The sequence below is a fragment of the Heptranchias perlo genome, chromosome 23 (assembly GCF_035084215.1).
Source record: "Heptranchias perlo isolate sHepPer1 chromosome 23, sHepPer1.hap1, whole genome shotgun sequence".
NCBI classification, from domain to species: Eukaryota; Metazoa; Chordata; class Chondrichthyes; order Hexanchiformes; family Hexanchidae; genus Heptranchias; species Heptranchias perlo.
The window spans coordinates 4211591-4231392 of NC_090347.1; the positions used below are offsets into that span (position 1 = coordinate 4211591).

General features: G+C 45.5%; 1 protein-coding gene across 3 annotated transcripts in view; it reads left to right on the forward strand.

Annotated features, from left to right (window-relative positions):
- Positions 1-19802, forward strand: part of wu:fj29h11 (uncharacterized) — a 120199-nt gene that overhangs the window by 50044 nt on the left and 50353 nt on the right. For all 3 annotated transcript variants that reach the window (XM_068003837.1, XM_068003838.1, XM_068003839.1), the window contains 10 exons: positions 1228-1428; positions 3190-3319; positions 6100-6310; positions 7823-7970; positions 8515-8695; positions 9570-9747; positions 11946-12072; positions 15530-15649; positions 16702-16852; positions 19429-19541. In XM_068003837.1, coding sequence (XP_067859938.1) covers positions 1228-1428; positions 3190-3319; positions 6100-6310; positions 7823-7970; positions 8515-8695; positions 9570-9747; positions 11946-12072; positions 15530-15649; positions 16702-16852; positions 19429-19541 — 1560 coding nt within the window. The remainder of the gene's footprint in view (positions 1-1227; positions 1429-3189; positions 3320-6099; positions 6311-7822; positions 7971-8514; positions 8696-9569; positions 9748-11945; positions 12073-15529; positions 15650-16701; positions 16853-19428; positions 19542-19802) is intronic.

A 19802-nucleotide genomic window follows, 5' to 3' on the forward strand; every position in this document is an offset into this window, starting at 1 on the left:
GGCAGCTCTACAAACAAAACTGCAGACGGCTGCATTCACCATGTTGTCACAGGAAACTTTTCTCTGCACAACAGTCACAGATAACTAATTAGCAGCAGAGTTGCCAAAAACACACACCAGAATGAGGGAGAGCAGACATGTGCCAGTAACTACATTTCTTTAACAACAACTTGCATTTATATAACGTAGTAAAACATCCCAAGGCGCTTCTCAGGAGCGATTATCAGACCAAATTTGACACCGAGCCACATAAGGAGATATTAGGACAGGTGACCAAAAGCTTGGTCAAAGAAATAGGTTTTAAGGAGCGTCTTAAAGGAGGTGGAGAGGTTTAGGGAGGGAATTCCAGAGCTTAGGGTCCAGGCAGCTGAAGGCACGGCCGCCAATGGTGGAGCGATTAAAATCGGGGGATGCGCAAGAGGCCAGAATTAATACATGGGGTTATGTTCAATTCAGACTCTCTCAAAATAAAGCGATAAATATTTATATTATAAATTGTTTTGGAACAATCTCTACCTTCTAAAGTTCCTGGTGCGAAGCAAATGCTGTTTGGAATAAAACTAATCAGAAAGAAAATTGGATGAGACGTGTGAAGCTGTGAAATGGGGGAGGAGGTTGGTCTGTGCCCCTCCCATCCCCTGATGTTCTAGGCCAGTCACGACAAGAACATGGTACCAGGGCAATAATGGACAGAGGGTCCGGTCACTGCTTCTCCTCACTATTCTCTTCTTGATATCGGGGGGTGGGCGGAGGAGAGGAGGAGGAGGTAATTACAGGTAGTGACTCTGCAGCCTTTGAATTTATTGCATGCTATGGACCTCAATTTATTTATTTCTGAAATTTAAATGGTTGGGATCATGGGGGTTGTGTGGTTTTTACAGGCTGGATGTTAAAGATTAAATGCGGGGTTAATATCAACTGTAAAATCTCCATATGGCTTTAGTTTCCACTCTTTCGCTAAAAAAAAATACTTTAAGGAGCCTTTTGTGCAGACTGTGTCTGTGGTGGGTCCCACCGTGAAATATCAGGATCAGAACAGTTTCTGCGTGATGTGCCAGTTTAATTCAAAATAAAATGCTAATTCTCCATCCTGCTGTATTCTTTTTACACAGAATCATGTAGTTGATTTGTGAATGTGAAATTCATTATGGCAGCTGTAGGTTTATGGAAGGAAAGCAGAATTAAAAGGATAGTTATTAAAATATTGGAAACTGTTGTAAATTGCAGGTAATCCTAGAGCCATTTTCTAGAGTAATCGGACAATCCGAGTCAAAAGAACTCCTGCTTCAAACAGCAAAATGCTCCTCCCGTTACCTGAACCGACTGCACGAACTGGGAATTCTTCTGGGGATTACAGAATGGATGAGGGACTACCATAGCAAACTGGATCCAGCAAAGCTTGTGTCCATTTCACTGTGGACCACAAAGGTGAGTCCTATCTACAGAGATTGCTGGCAAAACTTCAGTTCCTTTAGAAGTAAAAACAGAAAACGACAAATCAGCAAGTCGTTTGGCATCTCAGAGAAGTGAGTTCTGATGAAGAGTCCCAGGGGGACATGTTAGCCGTGCTTTATTTTACAGATGTTGATTTGACCACCTGTGCGTTTCCATCATTTTCTATATTTAATTTGATTGCCAGCAGTTGTGATGTTTCTGTTTATCCACCAGTCAGCCAAGTCCTCTTTCGGGTCTTCGGGAGACTTTTGCATCTCAGACCTCTTCACTGAACCTGAAACCTGTCCTACAGCGAGAATAGCTGTCTTGACAAATACTCCGGCTCAGTCCTGACTCTGACACCCTGCATTAGTGGGTCTACAGCAAGTTGCTGGTAACTGAGGCGACTAATGCAGATCGAGGAGCAGAATGAAGACTTGTTTGTTGGTGATGCAAAGGAAACCGTTTAATTCCTCACTGGGCTGAGTTCCTGATCTCAGGTGCGGGTAGGCGATAATGGATTCTGTTATCGCCCTCTCAGGAGACGAGGGAATTGGGGTTACAGCGTCTTCACCAGGTTGTACCTTCAGGCAACTAGTCAAAAGCAAAGTTGATGGTGGATTGTTTTTTTTTAGAATTTAATCTTTATGCTTATCTTATGTTATAAATTTTATTTTTATGGGTATTTAGTCAGCTGGGTTAAAAGATGACTGATGCAACAAGTTGGGGGGATTTTTTTTCTCGAAAAGAGAACACTAAGGGGTGACCTGATAGAGGACTTTAAGATTATGAAAGGGCTTGATAGGGTAGACGTAGAGAAAATGTTTCCACTTGCAGGGGCCATAAATGTAAGGTCGTCACTAGTAAATCCAATCGGGAATTCAGGAGAAACTTCTTCACCCAGAGAGTGGTGAGAATGTGGAACTCGCTATCACAAGGAGGCGAATAGCACAGATACATTTAAGTGGAAGCTGGATAAGCACATGAGGGAGAAAGGAATAGAAGGATATGCTGATAGGGTGAGATGAAGTAGGGAGGGAGGAGACTCGTGTGGAGCTTGTATGGATCTGTTGGGCTGAATGGCCTGTTTCTGTTCTGTACATTCTGTGTAAGTTCAGTGATCTGATTTTTTTTTTGTGTGGCAATTGCCATTTGTTCATTGGCTGCTTTTTAGTGGATTTTGATTGGTGTTTAGGCAGCAGGCAATCCGCAGATAGTGATTTATGATTTGTTGTAGGTTCAAATTTTGGTATTGAGAAAAAACAAATCAGGATGTTTTGACCCACGGACACTATCCCACTTACTTTGGATGTGCAACGAATTTAGCAGAGGGCCAAAAGCCTGCGCAGATTGGGAGTAGACCATCCTGCTGGTAAATTGGTGTGCTTTGCGTCTGATTCACGCCTGAAAAAACAGACACAACGTAAAACGGTTTCTCCTCCCTTGTGTCTCACAGTGACACCTTTAAGATTTGGTCACATTGCCGCCTACAGGAATAGCAGGTAGAGCAGGCACTTAATGAGTCTTACCATGAAATGCACACCCCATAAGCTGAATTTAATGTATAATAGACATCTGACTTTCCCAGCGAGCAGCAGATTAGGATATTGCATTACACTAAGGTAACTTTTAGTCTCCTGTTTTTAAAAAAAAAACATTGCAAAAGTTAACCAATTACTGATGGCCGTGGGTTTAACTTTTTGAGAGAATGAAAACTTTTCTTTTTCTAAATAAAATGTGTAAATTGTGATCCAGGCTGTGGATTCCACATCGCTGAGCAGCAGGTCGTCCGTTGTGAGGCTTGGTGAAGGAGAAGATTCTGATGTGGTTCCTGAGTCTGAATCGGAGCGTGATGCAGAGTCTGAAAGTACATCATACAGTGTGGGTGAGAAACGTTCTTAAGCTCCTTTTCTCCCCTCCTCTGCTTCACGCTGGAATACATTCCATAGGCGTTTACAGCCCTGCTGCACCTCAACCAAGGGGACACTCTTCAAGTGTGAACCTAGTCAGTGATGTGAAGTGGGCCACAACTGAACCAGGTCCCAATCCCATCAAACACCCACACAGGTTCACTTTCCATCAGGAGTCGCTGTATAAGAATCGGGAGCGGCCACTCTGCCAAACTTTCTTCCCCCCCTTCCCTAACTTGAGTGCACTGAGGACAAAACGAACTGCATGACTGACCTACATTGGCTCCCGGTCCGGGAACGCCTCGATTTTAAAATTCTCATCCTTGTTTTCAAATCCCTCCGTGGCCCTCGCCCCTCCCTATCTCTGTAACCTCCTCCAGCCCTACAACCCTCCGAGATCTCTGCGCTCCTCCAATTCTGGTCTCTTGTACATCCCCGATTTTAAATCGCTCCACCGTTGGCGGCCGTGCCTTCAGCTGCCTAAGCCCTAAGCTCTGGAATTCCCTCCTTAAACCTCTCCGCCTCTCTCTCCTCCGTTAAGACGCTCCTTAAAACCTACCTCTTTGACCAAGCTTTTGGTCACCTGTCCTAATATCTCCTTATGTGGCTCGGCGTCAAATTTGGTCTGATAATCGCTCCTGTGAAGCGCCTTGGGACGTTTTAAGGCGCTATATAAATGCAAGTTGTTGTTACGCTCGGTTCTGGGCACTTGAGACATTTCAGCTATGGAGATGGTTCAGAGAAGAGGCACGAGGCCGATCCCAAAAGTAAAAGGGCTGGAGAAACTTGGGCTTTTCAGCCTTGAAAGGAAGTGACACTAAATTTTGATGGTTACATAGAATGTGTAGCACAGAAACAGGCCATTCGGCCCAACTGGTCTATGCCAGTGTTAATGCTCCGCACGAGCCTCCTCTCTCCCTAATTCATCTCACCCTATCAGGATATCCTTCTATTCCTTTCTCCCTCATGTGTTTATCCAGCTTCCCCTTAACTGCATCTATTCTATTCGCCTCAACCACTCCTTGTGGGAGTGAGTTCCACATTCTCACCACTCTCTGGGTGAAGAAGTTTCTCCTGAATTCCCTATTGGATTTATTAGTGACTATCTTATATTTATGACCCCTAGTTCTGGTCTCCCCTGCAAGTGGAAACATCTTCTCTATGTCTACCCTATCAAACCTTTTCATAATCTTAAAGACCTCTATCAGGTCACCCCTCAGTCTTCTGTTTTCTGGAGAAAAGAGCCCCAGCCTGTTCAGTCTTTCCTGATAGTTATAACCTCTCAGTTCTGGTATCATCCTCGTCAATCTTTTTTGCACCTTCTCCAGTGCCTCCATATCCTTTTTATAGTATGGAGACCGGAACTGTTCACAGTACTCCAAGTTATACGAGATAGTAAAAGGGATTAAAAAATTAGATCCAGAAAATTAAATCAGGAGAGTAAGATAAGGGACAAAGCTTCAAATTAATCGGCTGACTTAGTACTGATGTCAATCAGTACTTCACACGATGGATCAACATGTGAAATGTTCTTTCAGGTAGAGCAGTGGAGGCAAAACCTCTGGAATCATTTAAGAAACAATGAGATGCTGTGATGGGCAGGGGGTGTCTGCCCTTCCTGGAAGGATGAGCTAAGATGGTGGGTGGTCTTCCTCACCCACGCTTGTCTTATTAAAACCAGGAGCCCCTCCACAATAGAGGGGATGCCAGACCGTTACCTATCCGTGGCTCTTTACAGGCCTGCTGTTGGACAGGGAAGAGTGGCATTGATAGAGAGCTGAGAGCAGGTGTCCTATTGGATGTTGAAGATGTGTTGTGCAGGGAGGCCGTAGGAGCGACAGAAGGAGATAGGTGCGTGGTGTGGGAAAACTACAAAAGAGAGGGAGAAAGCAGCAAAAATGATTTTAAAATAAATAAAGGAAATCAGCCTTTCAGATTTCTTTTCTAAAGCTTGATACAAATCTTCCTGCCCTTGTCTCAATGACATCCTTCTCATGCCTTGGGCCTGCTGATGACTCTCACTTTACAGGCTTGCTTGCATTTATATAGCGCCTTTAATGTAGTAAAACGTCCCAAGGCGCTTCACAGGAGCGATTATTAAACAAAATTTGGCACCCAGCCACATAAGGAGATATTAGGACAGGTGACCAAAAGCTTGGTCAAAGAGGTAGGTTATAAGGAGCGTCTTAAAGGAAGAGAGAGCGGCGGAGAGGTTTAGGGAGGGAATTCCAGAGCTCAGGGCCCAGGCAGCTGAAGGCACGGCCGCCAATGGTGGAGCGATTAAAATCGGGGATGCGCAAGAGGCCAGAATTGGAGGGGCGCAGAGATCTCGGAGGGTTGTAGGGCTGGAGAAAGGTTACTGAGATAGGGAGGAGGCGAGGGCCATGGAGGGTTTTGAATACAAGGGTGAGAATTTTAAAATCGAGGTGTTCCCGGACCGGGAGCCAATGTAGGTCAGCGAGCACAGGGGGTGAGGGGTGAACGGGACTTGGTGCGAGTTAGGATACGGGCAGCAGAGTTTTGGAGGAGCTCAAGTTTATGGAGGCAGGATTGGACATGGCTGTGATGGCCAAATAGCCAGGTTCAGGCAACGGTGACCATAACAGCTTCTTGAGATATACCGCCTGTGGAATCATATCCTGGAGTAAACCGCTACCTTCGGGAGAGGAGATGGGGATGAACGAAGAGACGCTTGAGGGGCACGAAGGAAGAAAACGCTGTGATTGCAAATTGTACTTGTGGTTTCCCATTTCAGATGACGAGGATGATGATGGTGACAAATTCGTGCTTGCAACTGAAGAGAATGACCTGCCACCATCTGACGAGAAGCCACCTGAGCATGGAGGTGATGCTGGGACCTTAAATGGTGCACCACCTGATCCTGCAGATTTAATATGTAACGGGGAATGTTCAGTTGATGCAACTAATGAAGACAACCTGCACAGGACCATCGTTGAGGATATCAGGTCCGTATTATGTGTCTGGTGACCAAAGCTAAATTAGTGCTGGTCCTGGAATGGGATAAGTGGTTCCCAGGATCGGGGCGGGGGTGAGGTAGAGTGGAAAAGGAATGTGGGAGATGGAACACATTCCAATTGGTATCCAAGACTAGCTGATGAACAGGAATCCCAATTCCTTGTCCCTTTGCTGACATGGTGATGGAGACGGTCCTACAGGGATAGAAATGCAATGGGGAATTGAGGAGGTATCAAAGGAGCAGATTAAAACATTCCAAAGTGTTTCCTTTCAAGCACTGAGAAATCCTTATCAGCTCCTCCCTCACCTTTGAGTCGGCTTTCCGCCGTCGCTGAAGCAGCTGGGGGATTGGGACGTGCCGTGAGATATGTTCTGTGTGACACAGGGGCCCTCTGCTTTAACTTCTCCCCTCCCTTTTGGTTTGGAGTGCGGGGCTCCCTTTCAGTTTTTGTACTTGCCTAATTGTAGCTGACGAGCCTCAGTCCCCAGAATAAACAGCAAAAGAAAAAAGATTTGCGGAGCTGAAAGCAGGTCAACCAGTTGGAACAGAGCGGGGGTAATTTTAACTTTGGGCGATAGTGTAAAACGGGGGATATTGCCGCCTGTTATCCATCTCTCCCCATTTCTGCTTCCATTGGAGTTAATGGAAATGAAAATCAGGAGAGATGTATGACGGGCAGCTGATACAATATCACCCGTTTTACACTATCGCCCAAAGTTAAAATCACCCCTCGTGTTTAATATTGAACAGCATTTATGGTAGAAGTTAGAACATAACAGGGCTTTGATGTCTGCCTACTTCTCTCCCTTCTGTATAACTTCCTGGATCTCGCCCTGTGGACCCAACCTTCCAGTCTCTTCCGCAGTCCACCCCCTCCCCTGGAACTCTGGAATGGTTGGAGCCAAAGCTCGACATTCTCACAGCTCAGCTCAGCCCCTTGAGACCCTTTCACAGGCGTATCACGCAGCCTCTCCGAATTATGTTTTTCAAAAAAAAATTAACTCTTGTTAGCAGGAATTTGTACCCCTTTCTGAATTTCCTTTCGTTCTTGAGAGCAGCGATACTACATTATTGGTGGTGGTAATGGGTTGGGGATTTGGTGCTGACGTTTCACCTCCGGGCTGAGAGTATGAATCCAGCACAGGCTGCTGAGATGAGACGCTTGATGTGATGTAAGGGAGCTACGTGGGATGCGCCAGTTCGTAGAGAGCAAGAGCCCACAGTGGGAAAACTCTCCATAATTCTGCACAAAGTGACTTGTAACTGGTAATATTTGAGAAACTACAAGGCTCTTTGTTGGACAAAATAGAAATGTCACACTTGTACGGCGCTGGTGTTTGGGCAGAGTACAGGGGAAGCATTACCCTGCCTCGAACCCTCTTGTGTCCTTGAGCTGGCAGGGGGAAGAGATACATTTGGGATTTGTAATACGTGACAATTTTGAAGCGGTGTCCGATTATTGAATTAATTTTAAATATTTACACATTTTCTTTCTGTTTAGGAAAAATGAATTTGGCATTGGGATTGAACTGAATGAAGAGGGGAAGAGACTGATGGAAGTTCATCAGAACCGATTAGGTCGAAGCCTGGAACGTTTATCAACAGAGCTGTACAGTAAAGACACGCACTTTGTCTTGGAACTGATACAGGTAAGATGTACCAGTTTGTTTACCGTCTTCCTCATTCACCTTCCCAGAGCTAATGCAACTAGAAGGAATGCTCCACGCTAAAATATGCACACGGACCAGTAAACAATTAAAACCGCGTCTCTTTTCGAAATTACTCTCTCTCTCCCTCTTCACCCCACTCCCACGTCTCTGCACCTTTCCCTGGCTGAGGGCTGTGGGTGGGGGACTGCCCCCCGGGCCTCTGCCTGTGCTGTTCTATAGAGTGAACACCACCGGGAAAGCATGTGGGGAGCAGCCTGGGCTGTCTTTAGGGAATCCCTGAGCCTCAAAAAAAAAAGTTTCAAATGAAGCATTTTGTTCTAAAAGCAACCATTTGCTTTGTTTCCCCACCGATTCTCTTGCTTCATCTTCTGATGGTATTGTTTCTCGCTGGAGTACAGGTCAGCAGCCACCTCTGATATCAAGGACATTGTTTTTCTATTTTGTACTGTCTTTCACCAAACGACCACAGGACAGTTTACGTTTTTGAAAACACGTGCCAATTGTGTCTCCCGTTTATTCCCAGAACGCTGATGATAACAAATACCCGCCCATGAATGATGAAGCTACTCCCAGCCTGCTGTTTGTGGTGGAAAGGGACTGCATTGTTCTCCTCAACAACGAATGCGGTTTTGAGGAGAAGAATATCCGAGCGATCTGTGATGTGGGCTGCAGTACCAAGGGGAAACACGAGTATGGCTACATAGGTAGGAGCGTGTGGAATCTTAGCCAGAAGTCCTGACTAACGTTTGGCAAATGGTTTGGTCTGTAATTGAACATCGTTTAATACGGAGATTATCCATAACTTGTATGAATCACCACAGGCGGCTACTGAAGCTGTGCCAATCAGAACACTCAAGACGGAATTTGATAAACACTTTTTTTTAAAAAAAATTATAAAGATGATGAAAATAGAACTGGGTAGCTCTGAAAAGGACCGAGCACAGACACAATGGGCTCCTTCTGTGCTGAAATTTCTATTATTCTATAAATAACCTTCCATGCGCATCTGTTAAATGATTAACAGGAGTTCAACCAATTCATGTTCCATTTCTTCCTGGTGTCCCTGCCCCCAGAACATTCTGTCTCCCCTTCATGGTTTCTCTCTGTGCAGGGCACTGACTCGCACAAAGAATGGCCTCAGTTTACAAGCTGCTGATACGTTGTTTTTTTATTCATCTTTTTGTGGGAATGGTTGTGTTCACTAACCGCCTCCTCTTCTCAGTGCCACTCTTCCCATTACTATGATTCCCTCTTAAATAAATAAGAAATAAAAATGGGAGGGGAGTGCCCTAATTGCACTGCGTTGTATTAACGCCAGTAAACTCTGATTGCATAACATGTCATTTACTTAGACTGAGCCATCTCACTCTGTCTGCAGCAAAATTAGTCTCAGTCATCTATTTATTTGTTGCATGCCGTCTATATTTAATTAAACTGCCGTCTATATTTAATTAAACTTCCGTCTATATTTAATTGAACTTCCGTCTATATTTAATTGAACTTCCGTCTATATTTAATTGAACAGCAAGTTAAAACGAGCTATTGAACAAATTCATGTTTTGTTTTTCCTTTCTGCAGGTCAGAAAGGTATCGGATTTAAGTCCGTTTTCAAAGTCACAGACAGCCCAGAGATTCACTCTAACGGTTTTCACATCCGCTTTGAAAGGAACAGTGGCCCGATGGGATACATCCTCCCTCACTGGGTTGATGATGAGAGGCCCGTGAGATTAATGGGGTCAGAAGCGGAGAAAACGAGGTAAGATTTAATCCTTGGGACCCAACAATCAGTTGTGAGTGTGTGTTTTTCTTTAAATGTTGTTACTACTTCCTAACGGTCCTTATTTAAGTAACATGCCTGGGATCTGGAGACAGTGGGTAGAAGAATCATAGAAATTTACAGCACAGAAGGAGGCCATTCGGCCCCTCATGTCCGTGCTGGCCTAAAAAGCTATTCAGCCTAATCCCCCTTTTCAGCAGTTGGTCCGTAGCCCTGTAGGTTACGGTACTTCAAGTGTACACCAAGGTACTTTTTAAGTGCGATGAGGGTCTCTGCCTCTCCCACCCTTCCAGGCAGTGAGTTCCAGACCCCCATCACCCTCTGGGTGAAAAAAATTCTCCTCAACTCCCCTCTCATCCTTCTACCAATTACTTAAAATCTATGCCCCCTGGTTATTGACCTCTCTGCTAAGGGAAATAGATCCTTCCTGTCCACTCTCTCTTGAGGCCCCTCATAATTTTATACACCTCAGTTTAAGGGTGAGAGGAAAGAGAGAAGTAAGATCTTAACCTTTCAGTATTAACCGTGAGGCCAGGAGGTTTAAGATGGAAGACCGTAGGTTCCACGCTCTGCTGAAGAAGAAAAATGTAGGTCAGCTGGCCCGAGCGAATGAAGATCGTCACCATGCTGCTACTGGGCGACTAAGCAGCAGTTCACCAGAGAAAGAAGGACCTATCCTGACGGCTCCAGGCAGGTACAGGGCTGTAAGCCGGACAGGAGGGCCAATGCTTAACTTGGAGAGCCATGATGTGGAGATGCCGGTGATGGACTGGGGTTGACAATTATAAACAATTTTACAACACCAAGTTATAGTCCAGCGATTTTATTTGAAATGTACAAGCTTTCGGAGGCTTCCTCCTTCATTTACCTGAGGAAGGAGGAAGCCTCCGAAAGCTTGTAAATTTCAAATAAAATCATTGGACTATAACTTGGTGTTGTAAAATTGTTTATAACTTGGAGAGGGAAGATTGAGAAAGGTGCAGCGATTGTGGGATGCCGCTGCGTTGAGTTTGCAGGCTTGTTGGGAGACAGGGATATCCTGCATGGGAGAGACCTCTGGGTGTCACTCAGTGCAAAGTGTTCCAAATCTCAGTGAACCAAGGAAAAAAACAGAAAGAACTACTACAACAATTTTCATTTATATAGTGCCTTTAACGTAGTGAAACGTCCCAAGGCGCTTCACAGGAGCGATTATCAAACAAAATTTGACACCGAGCCACATGAGGTATTAGGACAGGTGACCAAAAGCTTGGCCAAAGAAGTATGTTTTAAGGAGCATGTTAAAAGAGGAGAGAGAGAGGCGGAGAGGTTTAGGGAGGGAATTCCAGAGCTTAGGGCCCAGGCAGCTGAAGACACGGCCACAAATGGTGGAGCGATGAAAATCGGGGATGCACAAGAGGCAAAAATTGGAGGAACACAGAGATCTCGGAGGGTTGTAGGTCTCGAGGAGGTTACAGAGATAGGGAGGGGCGAGGCCATGGAGGGATTTGAAAACCAAGATTTATATCGCGCCTATCACAACCTCAGGATGTCCCAAAACGCTCTACAGACAATGAATTACTTTTGAAGTGTAGTCACTGTTGTGATGTAGGAAAGGTAGCAGACAATTTGTGCACAGCAAGCTCCCACAAACAGCAATGAGATAAATGACCAGACCATCTGTTTTAGGTGTTGGTTGAGGGATAAATGTTGGCCAGGATACTGTGTCAGACCAGGAGTCCAGAATACTATGCTCTGAGGTAGTAAGAGGTTGATTGTAAAGCACTTTGGGAAGCCCTGAGGTCATGAAAAGGCGCTATATAAATGCAAGTCTTTCTTGCTTTCTTTCGTGTCCTCTGCTCCACATTGCTGTGATTGGGAAACTCTCCGCTGCGCTGATTTGGGAAGATGCTAAGCAGAGACTGGGTAGTTCCATACTTGGGGGGGTGGGGGTGAAGGGCAGGTGGATTGGGGGGAGGATCGGGGGAAGAGTTGCCACTGACATCTCTTGGTCCCCTGTCACCCACCACCGAGAGCCTGAATAGTGTGCCACTGGAAGGGGTCAGGGAGCTGCAGACCTGCCCCCTTGCCCTCTTGGCTTCGGAGATTAGAGGGAGAGGGGAAATACCTGTCCACCGTGAGATACTGAACAGTTTTCTGGATTCGTTGACTTTTTACGCCCAATTCTAATTTCTCAGATGGACAACAAAGATAGTCCTGCCACTCAAGTCACAAAACCAGCAGACGCAGAATCTGTTCCATGACATTGATCCGTCGTTGCTGCTCTTCCTGCACAGACTCCGTTCCATTACAATCATTAACAAGGTGAGCAGGGTAATCACTAAGAGATTTAACGGTGGATGTCAGTTTGGGACTGAAGGTGGATACGAAGAAAGAGGCAATTCCTTTATTCTGTCCGGTTGAGATCCTAGGAAAAAGTTTAAAAGAGGAGCTTGTTACAGATAAGGGTTCAGTCACAATGGCCACTCCCTTAAGCGGTCTGATCATCTTACTTTATGGGAATTGACATCCCCTTGTGATGTTTACCAGATACTTGTGTCTTTCACACGTGTATTTCTTCAGTCTCTTTGCGGTTGGACTGAGTGAATATGAATCGTTAAGCTCCTTTATTTCAGAACCAGCGAACCTGCGGAGCAACAGTTAAGATTGGATTCACTTATTGCCATCAATACGTCTTGTCTTTGCATAATGAACATGCTCCTCCAACCCACTTCTGTGGATTCTTGTGCTTGACTTATTTTCTAACTCCTCCCTCCTGTGTTCTGCCTCACCCCTGTGCAGCATACTGGTTTTCCAAAAGCAAGATTCCAGTGTCAGCTTCTACTCAACCTGAATATTCCCTCCCCCAACTTCCCCTTAATATCAAAAGAACAGAATCCACTGGCCTAACCTGGGAATGACCCATGCTGAGTTCAAATGAATAGAGTTGAGTTAGCAGCAATGAGTGGGAATGATCTCTGGAAGGTCAGGTCACTGTCATTCATTGTCTTCAGCAAGCTGATTCAGATGCCCCTTCTGAAATCTAATTTACACTTGCCAGCCTGGCCGCCCTGTGATTTTAACCCCTTGAGAGATGCAGTTAACTCAGTTGCAGTATTTGTAACCTGTATTCCACCGAGGTCCCCGCTCTGGTGGCATAGTCTGGAATCCTGAAACGTGGCAGAGCTACATGAGTAGTGCATGGCAGACTATTTAATAAGTTAAAGGGACCTGAGACTAACAAATCCCCTGAACCACATGGTATAAATCCTCGAAAGCAGGTAAATTAGCAGAAACTAGAAAGAAACAATTTGGGATAATAAGAGCAGAAATAGGCCATTCAGCACCTTGGGCCTTATCTATTCACTTAGGTTATGGTTGATAATCATCTTCAGCCAGAAGTGCCGAGTGGATGATCCATCTCGGCCTCCTCCCGATATCCCCACCATCACAGAAGCCAGTCTTCAGCCAATTCGATTCACTCCACGTGATATCAAGAAACGGCTGAGTGCACTGGATACAGCAAAGGCTATGGGCCCCGACAATACCCCAGCTGTAGTGCTGAAGACTTGTGCTCCAGAACTAGCTGCGCCTCTAGCCAAGCTGTTCCAGTACAGCTACAACACTGGCATCTACCCGACAATGTGGAAAATTGCCCAGGTATGTCCTGTCCACAAAAAGCAGGACAAATCCAATCCAGCCAATTACCGCCCCATCAGTCTACTCTCAATCATCAGCAAAGTGATGGAAGGTGTCGTCGACAGTGCTATCAAGCGGCACTTACTCACCAATAACCTGCTCACTGATGCTCAGTTTGGGTTCCGCCAGGACCACTCGGCTCCAGACCTCATTACAGCCTTGATCCAAACATCGACAAAAGAGCTGAATTCCAGAGGTGAGGTGAGAATGACTGCCCTTGACATCAAGGCAGCATTTGACCGAGTGTGGCACCAAGGAGCCCTAGTAAAATTGAAGTCAATGGGAATCAGGGGGAAAAACTCTCCAGTGATCGGAGTCATACCTAGCACAAAGGAAGATGGTAGTGGTTGTTGGAGGCCAATCATCTCAGCCCCAGGACATTGCTTCAGGAGTTCCTCAGGGCAGTGTCCTAGGCCCAACCATCTTCAGCTGCCTCATCAATGACCTTCCCTCCATCATAAGGTCAGAAATGGGGATGTTCGCTGATGATTGCACAGTGTTCAGTTCCATTCGCAACCCCTGAGATAATGAAGCAGTCCGAGCCCGCATGCAGCAAGACCTGGACAACATCCAGGTGGGCTGATAAGTGGCAAGTAATATTCGTGCCAGACAAGTGCCAGGCAATGACCATCTCCAAAGACAGAGTCTAACCACCTCCACTTGACATTCAACGGCATAACCATTGCCGATTCCCCCACCATCAACATCCTGGGGGTCACCGTTGAACAGAAACTTAACTGGACCAGCCATATAAATACTGTGGCTACAAGAGCAGGTCAGAGGCTGGGTATTCTGCGGTGAGTGACTCACCTCCTGACTCCCCAAAGCCTTTCCACCATCTACAAGGCACAAGTCAGGAGTGTGATGGAATACTCTCCACTTGCCTGGATGATTGCAGCTCCAACAACACTCAAGAAGCTCGACACCATCCAGGACAAAGCAGCCCGCTTGATTGGCACCCCATCCACCACCCTAAACATTCACTCCCTTCACCACCGGCGCACCGTGGCTGCAGTGTGTACCATCCACAGGATGCACTGCAGCAACTCGCCAAGGCTTCTTCGACAGCACCTCCCAAACCCGCGACCTCTACCGCCTAGAAGGACAAGAGCAGCAGGCACATGGGAACAACACCACCTGCACGTTCCCCTCCAAGTCACACACCATCCCGACTTGGAAATATATCGCCGTTCCTTCATCATCGCTGGGTCAAAATCCTGGAACTCCCTTCCTAACAGCACTGTGGGAGAACCTTCACCACACGGACTGCAGCGGTTCAAGAAGGCGGCTCACCACCACCTTCTCGAGGGCAATTAGGAATGGGCAATAAATGCTGGTCTCGCCAGCGACGCCCACATCCCATGAACGAATTTTAAAAAAATCTGTACCTCAACTCCATTTTCCTGCCTTCGCTCCATATCCCTTGATACCATCGCCTAATAAAAATCGATCTTTGCCTTGAAAGCTCCAATTCTCCGAGCATCCACAGCCTTTGGGGGAGAGAATTCCTTGATGTCTATTTGGCCTAAATATTTCAGAGTTGACTCCTCTGAAAGGTTTTGTTTGTGGTTCCTCTCCCTTATTCCTGTGATGTTGGAAATTGTACATGGTCCATCGGGAAGGGTGGGCTCATTTCATGATAATGACTTTTTGATTAAAAATCGCTGTACATGTTTATATTGTGTAAATCAAGACGAGTTGGTCGTTGTACGGTCCTTGGCTAAAAGATACTGAACCTCGTTCTTATCAAAACAAGCTTTTTGTGATGCTCCGTCTAGTGGTCAGATTGCGAATTGAACCACAGTCGGGCAAAGTCTCCAGGTGGCCGTTAATTCTGAGGCTCGCACTGTCTCAGATTCAACTTATTGATCTAAAGATGGTGTTTTGTCATCGCCTTTAAACTTTTTCTGTGTCATTATCCCTTAGTTTGCTGAATAAACGAGCAGAGCACACAGTTACACAACCACTGTTAACCTTGTAAATAAACAGGAAATCGATAATTGTGCAAGCAAAATGGCCAGTGTTTTAACCTTTACCTTGCTGAATAAAATAGCTATTTAAAATAAAAATGATTTCTAAACAGGTAAAGAGCCAGGATTTCTTGGTGACTCGGCGAGATCTCAGTAATAATATACTGGAGGTAAAGCACAGAGCTGGAGCTGATCATTGGCTGGTGATCAAGACGATTCTTAATGCAAGAAAGGCAAGTTATTCTCCGTTATACTGCTCGAGCTGCCCTGTCGTGTGTGTACAGTGATAGCTGTTTATAGAAGAGTGGCGCTTTTCGTAGTGAGGATTCCATTGTCTAAATTCACTCGTCTTGTCATAATAGTTTCCTGCTTTCTGTTAAGAAAGGGTACAGTCCCCACACGGTCCACGTTTATCATGGACAGCCGCCTATATCGGGCAAATGGCACCAACAATTTGCCATTACCATCGGCATCGCTTACAATGCCGCAGCTTAGAACTTATTAAGCCGCTGACTGTTTTAGGCAGTTTGATAAGAACTTAACCTGTTTAAAAAGCTCTGCTGATTTCAGGCAAAGTCAGGTTTTCAAGCAGTTTCAATCAGCTGTTCGCACCTGGTTAAAGCGCGATTACCTTCGTTAACAATTAGAAGAGGCTGAGTGGAGACTTTGTGTTGTTTCAAAACATGTTGGTTACTTACCTTTCTGGTTTTACTGGTCAGTGCGTACAGTGGGCAAATGACGTTAACACCAACACGCCCGCTATAAGTGGTGGGGACTTTTAATGTTGCATTGGACAGTAAGGAGCAATGGGATATGTTGAACGGCACATCTAGATTTGAGGTCTAATCTCTGCACACAGATTCTACCAGTCGCACTTTACACAAAAGTAATCATTTCAAGGGTACACGGAGTAGTAGACGGTGGGTTTTGTGCGTGCTTTCACTTTCTCAATTTTGTTGCCAGGGGAAAGTTGAGCTGACGGCCAGGAATTTTCCTCACTGGGAAGAGGAGAGGACATTTCAGGCCTGGGGGCAGATGGAGAAAGAGCAGGGGGAGCGGGACGAATTGGATAGCTCTTCCAAAGAGCCAGCACGGGCATGATGGGCCGAATGGCCTCCTTCTGTGCTCTAAGGTTCTGTGATTCTATCTTGGGTCAAAAAGCGGAGTCCATTTCAAGCTGGACACAATGACTGAAGAAGCAGAGCGTGCTGCTCCCGGAGTCTTTTGAGTGCAGCAATTTTGGAGTAAGATGTGTGTTTTTAAACTGGATTGTGTGTGTTTGCAGATTAAAGAAAACGTGGAGTGCACCGAGCTGGCTCTTGCCTTCAAACTTGACTCTGAAAAGAGGAACCTGGGTCCAAGGCTCCAGCCTGAGAAACAGCCTGTGTTTGCCTTTTTACCACTGAGAAGCTTTGGTTTCCGTTTCATCATTCAGGGTATCACTTTTTTTTTTAAGAACCACCTCTTATGCTGCTACAGGTCTATCTGCCAAAGTTCTCATATTCCTCCTGAAGTGTGCTCTAATACGGTAGAGAATTATAGATTAAATTCACTGATACTGCGCTCAAAGGCAGCATGAGTCAGTGAAAAGGCATTAGCGTTCCAGCCCCATTCCCAACCTTTATTCCCTTCAGACACAGCTCCTCGTCAGGAGCGCAGGGTTGGTGAGTTTACCCGTATAACTTTAAGCCTTGAATTGACTCATACAAATCCTTAAGATTTGGATTATGCTATAGGACTGTTTGACTGAAAGAGTAGAGTATAATCTGTCTCCAGGGAACACAGTTGAGAAGTCCAGATGAGCTGCAATGAAAAGAACTGGTTTGTAAAGAACAAAAGAACTTACTTTTATTCAGGATGTCCCAAAGCGCTTCACAGCAAATTCATTACTTTTGAGGTACGGTAACTATTATCGAAAGGATATAGAGGCATTGGAGAAGGTGCAAAAAAGATTCTCATGGATGATACCACAACTAAGAGGATATCCTTATCAGGAAAGGCTGAACAGGCTGGGACTCTTTTCTCTAGAAAAGAGAAGGTTGAGGGGTGACCTGATAGGGGTCTTTAAGGTAATGAAAGGGTTTAATAGGGTAGACGTAGAGAAAATGTTTCCACTTGTGGGGGAGACCAGAACTAGAGGTCATAAATATAAGATGGTCATTAATAAATCCTATAGGGAATTCAGGAGAAACTTCTTCGCCCAGAGAGTGTTAAGATTATGGAACTCGCTACCACAAGGAGTAGTTGAGACGAATACCACAGATGCATTTAAGGGGAAGCTGGATAAACACATGAGGGAGAAAGGAATAGAAGGATATGCTGATAGGGTGAGATGAAGTAGGGAGGGAGGGGGCTCGTGTGGAGCATAAAGGCCGGCATGGACCTGTTGGGCCGAAGACCAGTTGGCCTGTTTCTGGGCTGTAGTTTCAGTGTGACTCAATGTAACTGTTATATAGGCAAACACAGTATGATCTGGTTTCTTGCCTCTCCTAGTAGATCACGTGGTGAGGGGTGAGGAGTGTATTGTGTGGGACAGGCTGGATGGACCAGAGGGTCTTTTACTGTCCGTCATTGTTCGTCCGTATGTAAGATCCCACAAACTGCAGATGAGTTGAATTGCCTAGTTCATCTGATTTCGGTGCGGAGGAACTTTGGGCAGGACACTGGAAGAATTCCCCGCTCTCCTTTTCGAGCGTGCCACGGGATCTTTTATATCGTCCCGATCGGTTCAACATCTGATCAAAAGCTGGTGTCTCTGAGAGTGCTGCACTCCTTCAGTAGTGCACTCAAGCCTCAGCCTAGATTATGTGCTCAAGCCTTAGAATGAGCCTGGAACACACGACCCGACTCTGTGCTACCAACTGAGCCGAGCTGACACTTGGCATCTGCAGTTGGCGTGGAATCTTTTTCTGTTGGTAATGTAGATGAGGAAACCGCAGGAAGGGAAGAGAAGGAGCCAGTATCTCCTGGGGTCGGCCGATGACTGTAGAACTGCTCTATCTGTATGGGATGGTTTTTCTTTCTGTACAAGCTGATGATTTCATATCCAAACCTTAACCTGTGTCGATCAAGTGCTTGATACCATATTGACAGTACTTTTAGGAATGTAAGGAGTCGCACAACACCAGGTTATAGTCCAACAGCTTTATTCGAAATCACAAGCTTTCGGAGCTTTGCTCCTTCGTCAGGTGACTCACCTGACGAAGGAGGAAGCCTCTGAAAGCTTGTGATTTCAAATAAATTTGTTGGACTATAACCTGGTGTTGTGCGACTCCTTACATTTGTCCACCCCAGTCCATCACCGGCATCTCCACATCATGGCTACTTTTAGGAGTCATTCATAATTGTCAGTTTTCCATGATTGCAAATAACCTCCTCAAAAAAAAGTAATAATTTCAGATAATTAAAGTCAGCACAGAGCTGAAATTTCCCCAGAACTGAGCATTCTCATGAAATTAATCATTAATGGCCGCTCCCTTAAACATCTCCACAGGCGTCCGCTTTTGTTATTGCTGAAAGCAAATGCATGAAACAAATTTTTTTTAAACTGCCAAGTACAATATAATTCCAAATTAGACTTGGGTTCATCCGGTTCGTTAAATCTGGTCTATATAGGGGCGGTGCACTGCAAGTCGTGCCTCACTAATCTCCAACATGGAGACACCCAGGTTGGTCCCTTAATGGTAGGAGGCAGAGTTATTTCCAGGGTTGCGTTCAGATGCTGTCTAATCGAGCCTGCATTGTGCCCAGCCAGTTAGCTGTGGGGAAGGTGCAGGGGGACCAGTGATGACCAGGAGAGAAAAAATACCCCTTTTGTTTGGACATCTTACCCTTTAGGGACATCTTACTCGTGATTTTAGATTGGAGAAGTGGGGTCTGTTTAGCTGCACCAATTTCTTTTGTTTGGCATTATATAAAAAAAATGTTGTTCTTAAAATCAATTGTCCATTACAAAAATTGGAAGTCAGCATCTAGTTTTCTCTCTCTCTCTCTCTCTCTCTCTCTACAACAGGTGACTTTGATATCCCTTCTTCCCGTGAAGATATTGACCGTGACAGTCCGTGGAATCAGTGGCTTCGTTGCGAAATCCCACAGCTGTTTCTGACAGCGATGGAAACATTCACTGTAATTCCGCAATTCTTTGCTTTTTAAATAAAATAATATTTGCACTTAAATTGGGAACCGGTGGTGTAGTTGTTCAGAACAAAGGTTCCGGGTTCGAATCCAGCCAAAACCGATGAAAGCCTCTGCCATCGATCTGTAAGGGATCTATGGAACTTGTGCAGTTTCAGCCCCCTTCTTTGTGTTCACAATCCACCGCACAAAGAAAGAAAGAACTTTATATACTGCTTTTCACAACCTCAGGACGTCCCAAAGTGCATTAAA